Here is a 12624-nt window from a genome sequence, read left to right as displayed (position 1 = left end):
ATAGAGCATACTGAAGGAAGCAAAACCCAGATTCGTAGTTGATTCATCTCCCCTTTCTTTCAAGCGTTTCTCTCTTGGATGTCCTAAAATGGAATTTGGTTACCATTTCATGACTGGTCATCGAAAGCAAGAGAAGTGAGATGGACGATGACCTCCTCAGCAGGGGCTGGCTGCAGGTTTCCTCTGGGAAGGAAATAGAGATCAGATCTTGGGCTTTAGAAGACACAGTTTGTTCTTTTCTGGGTTGCCAGAATGAGGCTGAAAGAGTTGTGTTAACACAAGCAGATAAAAGATGTTCCTTTCCTTTGGGGGGACCGGGAGAGATAGCTAATATCTTCCACTTGATTTGGTGCACGAGCTGGATGTGGTGGTTCTTCGGATGACAGTGCCGGAACCACTTCCTGAGCCATGAGAGAATCCACCTCCTCCTCCACAGACAGAGCCGCCAGCCCCTCCACCACTTATAATGCCACCGTAGCCTCCACTTCCGTAGCCACAGCTACCTCCGCCGATGCCACCGCCAACACCACTTCCAATGCCACCACAAATGCCACCTCCTATTCCACCACCAATGCCGCCGCCAAAGCCACCGCCAATGCCACTGCCGCCACCGATGCCACCTCCAATGCCACCACCGTAGCTACTACCCCGCACAGCTGTAAAGGAAACACAGAGTTAGTACACATGTCTTCACAATTTTAAAAACTGTAAATATAGTCAAGGGGAAAGGATAAGGTACTTACAGACATGGACTGGAGATCCTGAGCCACAGAGCCTGTTTAAAGCAAAAAACACAGGTGATTTTTGAACAAAATTATCCTTCGTGAAATAGACAATTGCGTTGTCTATGAATAGGCTGAGTGATATTTCCATATGATAGTCTACTACAGGGGTGTCAAACCAGTGGGCCACATTTGGCCCACTGGGTGCTTAGATCTGGTCCGTGGAGCCACCCTGGAAACAACAAAAGACTGGCCCGCAGTGTCTCTGCCAGCAAAAACGGAGGTTGGGAGGGCTGCGCATGACCCTGCCAGGCTCCACTTTCAGCTGCAATGGCCTCTGCCAGTGAAAGCAGAGCTTGAGGAGGCTGCACATGGTTCGTCCGAGCTCTGTTTTCAGCCACAACAGCCTCCTGCAGTCCTCTAACAGCAAAAATGGAGTCTGGGTAGGCCGCGCATGCTGCCTTTGCCAGCTGAAAATGGAGCCTCGACAAGTGATGTCGAGCTAGCCATGTCCCCGACTATGCCCCCCAGCCATGCCCCCTATCCTCCCTTGGTCAAGCCAACCCTGATGCAGCCCTCAATCAAATCGAGTTTGACACCCCTGGTCTACTATATATGAATCATAGAATTATGAGCTGCAGCTTGAAACTGACAAGCACAAATCACCTATCCAATTTGTTGTTTGCAAGGTGGAGTCCCCCTTCTCATGAATCCCCATGTCCTACCTGCAAACCAATCCACAAAGGGAAATGGGTGGATTGCTCCTGGCATTACTGCCGGTTCTGCGCGCGCAAAAATGCTTGCGCATTCGCACAAAAATAGGTCTGTGCATGCGCAAAATGTTTAAAAAAGAAAATAAATAAATTTGTGCAATTACAATTGTTCTGCGCATGGGCAGAACCAAAAATCAAGATGGCGGCTCCGTAAGAGAACTGGTTTGGGGGTGTGGCAGGCCCTGGTTGCTGCTGGTTCCAGCGACCCTGGTTGCCAAACCACTACCGGTTCAGCCGAATTGGTCTGAACTGGTACGAACCGACCTCTGAAGGGAACACCTTTGAAATCCAGGTAAGGTGGAGAGTGAGACCTGGAGCACCCATGTGGCATGAAGCACATCAATGTTTCCAAAGGCAAGTCAGAACGACAGAAGTTCCAAATCAAACCTCTTTCCCCAAATTAGGGTGTGAAATATTGACAAGACAATCACCAACTATTCAGATATTTAAGTAGACATCATTTACATCTGTTCGTAGATTTTTAGCTAGATTTAGCTTGTAGGCCCTTGGCCCATTGAAAACCAATCCCACTCCTTAAAGAGACCAGCAGACAAACCTGCTCTCTTCTCCTTCCAGCAGTTTCCTATACATGGCAATTTCGATGTCCAGAGCAAGCTTGATGTTCAGCAGATCTTGGTACTCTTTCAGGAGGCGAGCCAGCTCTTCCTTGTCTTTCGCCAAGGCACATTCCAAGTCATGCAGTTTTTGCTTAGCATCTCGGAGAGCCAGTTCACCACGTTCCTCAGCTTCGGCAATGTCAGACTGCAATTTAGCATACTGCAAGGCAAGAGAGATAACAAACAGCTCTAGTTGCCTCATGGACATCTTTTAAACTCCTTTTAGATGAAGTATTTACCATGCTGTGATTCTATTTCATTTGGAAAATTTTCCAGCAGCTTCTACCAAAGGTTCTGAGTTTTTCTCTCTGCATTAAATATGTGCATAAATTTAAACCCACCGTAAATAATGGGATACTTCTGCACTATCACTTGCGTGGTAGCACTTGGGAGCTAAAGCTGTCCAGATCAGAAAAAGAATTAATTCATGTTCGTGTTCTGAGCTCACTGTTTTGTTTTATTTCTCTTTTTTAAAGATCTGTTAAAACTCACCCTTTTTCAACTATCCAAATGCAATTTTAACATAATTATCTCTAATTACGTTTTAACATGAATGATCTCAAGATAATATCAATCTCTAGTATTAATTTCCATGATGTCATTCCTTGTTAACTTACATTTCCTCTGTGTAGGCTTTTAAAACGTAAGTTCCCCAGTGTAAGCTATTTTCCTTTATGCAGCTTATTTCAGAAATATACTTTCTATACAATATAGCTTTTGCTTTTTTTAAAAAAAAGTGGACTTTGGATCTAAGAAATGCTTCTGTTCATATTATATGTTACAAAGGAATCTGCCTTGGTGGCAGAATGCTCAGTATGGAAACACAAATGACTTCCTTGGTCCTGGGAATTTGATTGTTCATCAGTGGGACAACTTACCTCCAGAAGTTGTGAATGCTCCAACACTGGACGTTTTTAAGAAGAGATTGGATAGCCATTTGTCTGAAATGGTGTAGGGTTTCCTGCCTAAGCAGGGGATTGGACTAGAAGACCTCTAAGCTCCCTTCCAACTCTGTTAATGCTATTCTATTCTAATGTAGATGCTCAGCAATGATAAAAGGGCTCAACACTCTGTCTGAATATTACAGTCTTTTTTTATTCTCATGTTCCAGCTGTCAGCCCAGATGCTTAATCCAATTTTTAAAAACATATTATTATTATTATTATTATTATTAATAATAATTTATTTATTTATTTATTTATTTATTTGAATGTATAAGCTGCCAACTCTAATGGATTCCGAATTTCTGTCCAGGCAAGCCCTAAATGTAAGATCCTCTGACACATTTTTTTTTTTTGCTACTATTCTTTTTCTGAAGCAGCACATAATGGAGTTAGAGAGGTAAATCATTTTACACTCCAGTTTTTTTTAATTATCATTCCTTTAAAACATGGAACCCCGTTACTATGATTCCTTCTACTTTTCAGTTTGAGGTTGTGAACTAGGATGCTTTGTTTCCCTTATTTCTCCAAGTATGATGGTGATTTCCTTATACCACCTCTGAGTTGATGGGAGAGTTGTAAGACACTTCCTTATATCAAGCCAGATCAAGCCTCTCTTCAGAAGGCCTTTTCCAGCTATACTATGGTAGACCAATGTAGTAATTTTCTGTGAATGGGCTTATATCTAGGCACAGCTGAAATGTGAACTCTTCTTACTTTGCTTAACAATCTCCTAATGCACTTCAGCAATCTACAGGCATCAGCACGGAAAAGACAAATCTTAGAAGCTTTTTAAAGCCTTTTGTAGCAAGGTTTAAATTGTCTGTGAAGATTCTCAGTCATCCAGGTCATGATTGTCCCAAAAATGCTTTATTTTCTCAAAGGAACCTGGACTTACTTTGTTTTTCCTTGAAGACATTTCACTTCTCATCCAAGAAGAACTGAAGAAACTTCTTGGATGACAAGGAAAAACAAAGAAAGTCCAGGTTCCTCTTGGAAAAGAAAAAAAAGCATCTTTGGGACAAGGCTTGACTTATTGCTCCCTCCCCAGTCCCAAACAGAGTCTACGGACCTTGACTGAGGCTGGGGGACATGTCTCATAATTAGAGATGATCACTCTGAAGAGATTATTTATAAAGAATAATAAAGGATAAATGACAGGAATAGTGAATCCGGCAAGAGCAAAGGGGAAGGTTTAAGCCTTTATGTGAACAAAAGCTTGTACACTGAAGACAGCATTTAATTTCATTGTACCATGTGCAATAACAATAAAGTAAACTAATTAAATATGTGTAGCAGAACAGATTCTTTTTAAGATATATGCATCAACACCTGAGGTTCCCACTTGCAACATGTTCTCCCATGAACCACTGAAGAGCAGATTAAAATTATTAAGAGGCTAAGAAGAGCAACACATTTGAACCATTGGCTCATCCAGTTCGGAATTGCTGACAATGACAAATAGGAGATCTTTAAGATTTAAAGATTTATGAAGATTCTCCAGCCCCACCTGACGACTCTTAAGACATTATTCCTGCCAAACCAGTCTTCTACCATGAATCAGAGCCCTTTCTTGGTACCCAGCTTTTCCTTTTCAACCACCGCAGAAAAGATACTATCCCCAAACCAATGTAATTCACCATTCCATTTTGCTAGCCAAGCCAACAATGTCACACCTGGACTTACATAAAGATAATGCAATTCATCTTGTGTACAAGAGGGCTCAGCTATGATGATACAATGAGTTATGTGGATGGGAGAAGCAATTTAAAAGGAGTTTGACAAGTTTCAGTGAAATGTGTTAAGTTACTGAGTCAGAATGTTATCTGCCTGAGAAACAGAAATGCTCCAAGATCTTAAATCAAATGATTTTAAAAAGGCACTTAAAATAAATGATTTTAAAAATAGGCACCTCATAAGATTTTGCGCAAGTTCTCACTAAGAGATTCTTTCCCTCTGTAGAGGTGAATTCAACACTCATAGAGTGACCTGGATTTCCCAAGGAGATTGAATCGTAATCCTTCCCTGCACACTCCATACCTGCTTCTTGACATGCTCAAGTTCTGAACGCAGTCTCTGGATGTTCCTAGTCAACTCTTGAATCTCCTGCCTGGTGTTGCGCAGATTGTCACCATGTCGTCCTGCTGTGTGCTGCAGCGCTTCAAACTGTTGGGCAGAAAAAGTGTAATTATCCATCTTGCTGCATCAGCCCAGTGGATGACAATGGAAGCAGAATAGCTCAGGGATGACAAAGAATGGCCAAACAAACATTCCTAAATTACAATTTCCAGCAGGCCCAGCCAGCATAGTTAATGGTAATGGATGCTTGAAGTTGTACTTCAGCCACATTCAAAGAGCAATGGCTTTCACACTTTATATTGATTATAGTTTGATTATCGAGGTTCCCAGAAAGGGCTTTGTAAAGCGTTGTGAGTACTGACTCCATACTTAAGATCTTAGGACCAAGATGCAGAAGCTGTGAAATCATTTTAAGTCACATGGTAATTGGCTGAATCTGGGCATGGTTGAAGAGTCTATACAAACGATGTATCAATATCTGTCATGGATAACTAAGGGTTATTTTGCCTCAGATAACTGCTTTTTTGTCACATTCTTTCAGAAAATGAAGAAGCTTAAAAGATTGTTTAAAATAGGGTCCCCACAACTCACTATTCATGTTCATTTCTAGTCTGCATGTCAGCGCTGAGATTGGACATCTTTAGGACTGACTTGTTGCCCCTTGGCCAGATTTTTAGGCTTCATCACTCCCAGCCTTTCTCAGTCTGACCTCTTCCAGATGAGGCAGGACTGCATTTCCCAGAATCCCTAGTGAGCACAGCTGAGAACCTACAAGATAAGTATTCTACAACTTTGGAAAGTGCCAGACAGGGGAAAGCTGATCTGTCCTGAGAATATCAATCATGGTGTTTGCTGCCAAGGTTTTCTTCAGAGAATTATCGATATTGTACTTTGGTGAGGGAACTACAAATTTGGTTTTAGAAGTCCGGAGAGAAATTAAAGTCCAATTTGCAGGGACTGCATGGAGAAAGAGAACAATCATTTAAATAGTAGTCTCAGCAAATGAGCAGAAGCAGAAAGTCCCTTCTGCAATTTTCTGTGATTCTGTAGTTTCTGGAGTTCTTGCTTCCCGGAAAAGCATAAGATAAATTAGGGGATTTTATTTCTTTGCGTCAGTGCGATTACTTACCTGGGAGTGATACCAAGCCTCAGCTTCAGCTCGGCTACTGCGAGCAATCTCTTCATACTGGCTCCTTACTTCATCAATAATACCTTCCAAATTCAAGTGGGTATTATTATCCATGCTCACTACTACTGAGGTGTCTTGGCCTCCAGTCTGGTACTGAGAGATTTCCTATAACAAATCCAAAAAGCATGCGTTAGGATGGCAATCTGTCTCACTTTTCCCGTTTCACCACTCATGAATTATTTTTCTTACTCCCAATACTGTACATTTTTAAATTCATAATTTTATTTAGAACCCCCTTCTTGTATTTCTTTTGGAACAGCTTATTTCATTCTGTAACACAAAAAGCTTTGGCCAAATCTGCACCTTTCCCTGTATAATTTTTTTTAAACCACTTTTTTGGAAAGATTTTCAGATCTGAGTTGTTTCAATTGCAAATGCAAAGCACAGTTTTTCAAAATAAAAGGAAGTAATCTTTTTAAACAAACAGAATCCAGGACAGAATTATGACTTTCAGTTTAAAATAAATGTCTAAGTGTCAGGACAATAAAGATAAACGTGGTAAAGCAGTAAAAAACAAAACACGAATGGCAGAACATAATGAGGATTTTAGTAAGCAAAAGTGAGGATTCCCTGCATATGTCACCTCATGGCTATCTAGTTTTGATCTTCTATCCAATGATCACTCTTTATGTGATGCTTCATCTTCTTCTTTTTAAGCTCTGGGTCAGTCTGGGGCTTGTTTGTACCACACAATGACCCCTAACAAGGTTAGAGGTAGCATGTCATTGAAGTTCCTTACAGGCTCAGAATGAGAGTTAAGATAAAGGCTACTGAACCCTGTTTATTGACCTTACTATGGCCCTGTGTGCATTCAAACTCAGGAGGGATAATTGAAGAGGGGTTAACTAAAATTGTGGCATCTGGATATATTTTTGTGTGGCAATAGTGGTGTACAAAAAGATTATTTAAACAGGTAGTCCACAACTTATGACCAAAACTGAGTGAAAAGGTTCTGTTGCTAAAGGTGATGAGTTCTGCCCCATTTTATGACCTTTCTTGTCATAGTTGTTAAGTGAATTACTGCAGTTGTTAAGTTAGTAGCACAGTTGTTAAGTGAATCTGTTTCCCAATTGACTTTGCTTGTCAGAAGGTTGCAAAAGCTGATCACATGGTGCCAGCATACTGCATCCATCATAAATATGAGTCAGTTGCCCAATGTCTGAATTTTGATCAAGTGACCATGGAGATGCTGCAACAGTTGTGGGGAAAAAGATCATAAATCACTTTTTTTCAGTGCTATTGTTTAACTTTGAACATCACTAAAGCGACTGTTGTAAGTCAATGACTACCCATAAAAGAGAACTGGAAGAAGGAATGGTTTTTCTCCATCCTGTGCCTAGGGCAGTGATGGCGAACCTTTTTGGTACCAAGTGCTCAAACCGGAACACACATGCTGGAGTGTTGGAAACCTGAAGACAAACTGGCCGCTGCGCATATGCCTATTTTCTGGGTATTTTTCAGGGCATTTTTCGGGCCATTTTCAGGCTGGTTTTTGAGCCATTTTCATACCATTTTTCAGGCTGGTTTTCGGGCTGTTTCCTTGCCATTTGGGGGGCATTTTCACGCCATTTCCAGGCCAAAACCAGACTGAAAATGACCTGGAAACAGCCTAAAAACACCCGGAAAATGGCCTGTTTTGGGGGCCTTTTTCAGGTGGTTTTCTGGCGCTCTGGCACCTGTGAAGACCAGCTGGCCAGCACACATGTGCGTATTGGAAACCAGAAGAGCAGCTGGCAATGGTGCACATGCCCACAAAGAGGGCTCTGCGTGCCACTTCTGGTACACGTGCCATAGGCTCACCATCACAGGTCTAGGGTCTCCAGACTCCTTTGTTTTTAGATGGGTGAGAAAGGAAGAAAAAGTCAGCCATCTCACCATTCTAAGAACATTTGCTGTTATAACATGGAGTTTTTTTGCACTTGTAACCAAATTCACTGAAAGTGTGTCCTGTGGACATGCCCTTTGTGAAATAAGATTCTTTCTTGGAAGAAAAGACTCATGGGTTACATAAAGAGAAATCTGAATTTGGGTTCAGTGGGATCTAACCTTTTACTTCTAACCAATAAAACTGAACCATTTCTTACCACATCAAAGATTTTTCTCAGGAAGTTAATCTGCTCAGCCAAAGCACCAACTCTTGCTTCCAAGTTACTCTTGGACAAATAGGAACAATCCACATCCTGCAAGGATCCAGAAAAATGTCAGTGTAAATTTTCAACAAGTCTCATCACCAGTTTTAGCAAGTCTACCCAAAGAGCCCTGTATGTTCCTGTTAGGTTGTTTAATTTTAAGTCTTTGGCTCTCTGTTTTTGAAAGACCACATCAGCAACATGTGAAGAAACAATACAGTAGAAAATACATATAAGCAGGACAAAATTGCTGTTTCTGTTCTTCATGGAGTAATTACAGACAGCAAACTTTTTCAGCTCACAGCAGGTATCGGCAGGCTTCAACCCATGATACCTTTCTTTTTATACAAATGAAGCAATAGGCTCCATGCAAAGCTTAGATGAAGCAGACACCTTTTTGCATCTTTTTGACTAGTGTAAACCTCACTCTAAAAGGGAGAATTACAGGGAGAACATGTTTATTATCCAACATATCAGGAGCTATTGAATTTATAAATATGTGTATATATATTGGTGGCGCAGTGGTTAAATGCAGCACTGCAGGCTACTTCAGCTGACTGCAGTTCAGCAGTTCGGCTGTTCAAATCCCACCAGGCTCAAGGTTGACTCAGCCTTCCATCCTTCCAAGGTGGGTAAAATGAGGACCCGGATTGTTGTTGGGGGCAATATGCTGACTCTGTAAACCGCTTAGAGAGGGCTGAAAGCCCTATGAAGCGGTATATAAGTCTAACTATTGCTATTAATGGCTAAGAGGAGAGGATAATAAATTTTAATTTCAATTTCAATGTCAAATTATTACTTTTAGCCAACTCTGAGGACCAAAATTAGCTATTCAGCATTTCTAATTGTCTGAATTTGGCAATGCAGCTCGCTAATAACAAAAGCTATATAAAGATTAGGAGATGTGGGATGATAGATGATAGAGATTAGATAGATTATAAGTAGGTAGATGAAAGGGAGGGAGGGAGGGAGAGAGAGAGACAATGAGAATGAGAATGAGAACTACCATACCATACAGTATGTGAGAGGAAATCAGTTGCAAAACCTACATATTTTTCATGGCAATCTTGCTAGTGAATATGCATATATCTCTAAACAAGAGAAATGTGCATCAAATTATTATGCATTCACATTTTTGTATAAACTTGGCAAAAAAAAATCTTAATCTTGACAAATGGAACTTGACAAACAAAAATCTACAGATTTGCTCCTTTCTATTCATGGTTCTGCATCATTTCAAAACACCTTTTAATATGTCAGGCTCCCTGATGATGGAAAACAAATGTATTAAGGGGATTCATAATTTGATACCATGCTACTTTTCCATATGCAATGAGATTCAAATATGGACTGTAATCCTATAGTTGCATCATGTAGCGTTTTTTGCAACAGCATCAGGAACAACAAAAAGGTAGGCCTACATTGGAAGGTCATGCAAATTGTTGACCATGGTGACTTAGCTCTTAAAAGTTGGAGAAATCTTAAAAAACAATTTAATTCTACCCAAACTGCCAGATGTTCCCATCTCACCTTTTTCAGCACAACAAAATCATTCTCAGCCGTTGTGCGCCTGTTGATCTCCTCTTCATACCTAGGGGGAGAAAAAGCAAAGTTAGTTTATTGATTTCTTGACCAGGATTTTGACTGCAATCACATATAGACTACAGAAGCCAAGCTAAATACTAAATACAAGAAGTCAAGATAAATACAAAGCTATCATAATAAACACAATGAATAGAATGTGAACAAATTTGTCAAAGCAGAATTAAGAAATTAATTCTCCCATCTTGTTCATGGAACCAACTTCCTACACTGGTTGTAATGTTATCCCCCAACCTTATAACTATAACATTGGACTGCAATATTTATGTTCTCCAGGGCTTGGAGCAGCATGTCCAAAGAGCATTCTTTGTGGGAAAGTTTCTCAAGAATTGTGATCAGTGACATTCTTGTGATCTGGTGCTCATCAGGGGGACAGACTATCATCCAACTGCAAGCTGAAAGGGACACAGTGGTCTGTTGTTTCTGAGGTTCTCACTTGTTCTTGAAGTCTTCCACATAATGCTGCATACTTTGGAGCTCTGTTGTCAGCTGTGCCTTCTGGCTGCGGATATTTTCAATCTGATTCCTCAAGCTATTCAGGAACTGCTGGAACTGGGCATCCAAATTCATAGTTGGGCCAATGCCTTGTGTTTGCTGTTGTAGGATTTGCCATTTGGTTTGCAATACTTTGTTTTGTTGCTCCAGAAAGCGAACCTATAAAAGAAATTACTTGAGAAAGTTGCCATCACAACACATTGGGATAACTGTAGGAAAAAATAACAGCAAAGTTGGACCCTTCCAGCTAAATGAACCTTAACTTGAGAGGCAGGACAAACTCTTCATGTTCCCTTCTCTATTTCACATTTCTTTTCTTTGTAAAATTGAAACTCTGATCATCTGGGAATAAGATGAAGATCTAAAGGACACAAGCATTTTGAGAAATTCATGAATCTCACTGGACTTCTGTGGAGCTGCCAGTGGAAATCAATGAAGGGCTTGGTTCTACTGTATATCCTTCAAACTCTATTCTGGTCCAGGGACTTTACAAGAGTCTATGTGGTTATTTGTGCTGAGCGAGGATATTCCAGACAGACTCATCCAAGAAATGCAAATGCTGTCTCTTTCTTAATAGACTACAAATGATGGACACAAATGTTTGAATAACAAGGCATCATTGTTTGAAAAGCTTGTGATAGTTTTCAGGCTTGGCATTTGCACTGAGCCATTTTTTAATTCTTGGCAACTCCAGTTACAGCTTAGGTAGGAAGGTTTGGAGGCCAGCAACTGATTTAGCCATTACAAAATATCTTTTTTTTTAATTGTCTGAAAACATTCAGGCCTATGTAAGGCAATCAATTATATTTTGTGTTATAAATTCTATACATGCTAGTTTTTAGAAGTGGCAACCCTTTCTGTTATCATTCTGAAATCATTTTGAAAAATCTACCCTAATGAACACCCTAATCACTTTTCCTGGTTTTCTACTTCTTCCCAGACATTTGCTTCTATTCCATTCATCACTAAATATCCATTTCCAAGAGCCCGACAAACAGAAGCATTATAAATAGCTACTAGGAGTCTTCGTAGGTCTCATGATATCAAAGTTTCTTAGGATATTCTATGCAATTTCCAAATAAAGAGGGTTAGTAAATGAACTCACATCAGGAACTTTAGATGTTACTAGATTGTTAAGCACAAATTGCATCAAGTTTTACCACCTGACATGCATTCCATGACATCAATCAAAAATGTAGCACTTTCTGTTCTGTTAACCTACCTTGTCAATGAAGGAAGCAAACTGGTTGTTGAGTACTTTGATCTGCTCTTTCTCTTGATTTTTTACGTGCTGTATTTGGGGGTCAATTTCTACTCGGACCGGATGCAGAAGATTTGGATCTACTTGGACACTACCAATACCTCCAGATCCATGGCCGCCAAGTCCTCTACCACCTAACCCACCTCCTATTCCTCCATAACCACCTCCTATTCCTCCATAACCACCTCCTCTTCCTCCGTAACCACCTCCTATTCCTCCGTAACCACCTCCTATTCCTCCATAACCACCTCCTATTCCTCCACAGCTGCCTCCTATTCCACCATAGCCACCACCAATTCCTCCATAGCCACCACCATATCCCCCGCAGATGCCCCCTCCATAGCCAGATCCATAGGAAATCCTTGTAACTCCACCATAGTTATGGAGGCTCCTGCTACCATATTGGCCTCTCATACCGCCACCATATCCTCTGCATGAAGAATAGCTACGTCTGATTCCTCCTCCGGTGCCGCCACCAAAAGCAGAGCACGAGCTGTAGCCCCTTCTGCTCCCCTTGGAGCCTTGGCAGATGGTCTGGAAAGACATTGTTGTGTTCAGGTCAAGGGAGCAAAGAGAGAATGAAGAGGCCTAGTAGCAGCTGGAGCAAAGTTTAAAATAAAGGAGTAGCTGGAGAGTGCTGATCCCAAAGAAAGCCAAATCCCTCTGGATCCAGAGCTGGAATCAGCTTCCCTTTTATGTATTCCAGGGAGGTGTTGGATTTGATTTTGCATGGGCGGGAAAGAGGATATCATTATATTGTGTTCGTGGCGTGGTGTAGTTGACAGATCTTCATCTCCAGTTTACCAAACATTGACT

General features: G+C 40.9%; 1 protein-coding gene across 1 annotated transcript; it reads right to left on the bottom strand.

Annotated features, from left to right (window-relative positions):
• Positions 1-327: 327 nt before the first annotated feature.
• On the bottom strand, positions 328-12354 carry LOC116504398 (keratin, type II cytoskeletal 5-like). Its single transcript, XM_032211391.1, has 9 exons — positions 11770-12354; positions 10489-10706; positions 9981-10041; positions 8406-8501; positions 6262-6426; positions 5094-5219; positions 2052-2272; positions 744-775; positions 328-656 (listed from the first exon to the last, which is right to left on the bottom strand). Exons 1-9 carry the CDS (start codon positions 12352-12354, stop codon positions 328-330), a joined length of 1833 nt encoding a protein of 610 aa, XP_032067282.1.
• Between the last annotated feature and the right edge of the window lie 270 nt (positions 12355-12624).

The sequence above is a fragment of the Thamnophis elegans genome, chromosome 2 (assembly GCF_009769535.1).
Source record: "Thamnophis elegans isolate rThaEle1 chromosome 2, rThaEle1.pri, whole genome shotgun sequence".
NCBI classification, from domain to species: Eukaryota; Metazoa; Chordata; class Lepidosauria; order Squamata; family Colubridae; genus Thamnophis; species Thamnophis elegans.
This window is presented reverse-complemented; position numbering and strand designations above follow the sequence as displayed.

Bases quoted from the DNA above. Each gene is read 5' to 3' on its own strand.
- LOC116504398 (XM_032211391.1), bottom strand. From the start codon at position 12,354: ATGTCTTTCCAGACCATCTGCCAAGGCTCCAAGGGGAGCAGAAGGGGC. The intron at 5,220-6,261 runs GTAAGTAATCGC...TCTGCCCAACAG, and splicing joins AGGCTTGGTATCACTCCCAG to TTTGAAGCGCTGCAGCACAC. The intron at 2,273-5,093 runs GTATGGAGTGTG...CTTGCCTTGCAG, and splicing joins TTGAGCATGTCAAGAAGCAG to TATGCTAAATTGCAGTCTGA.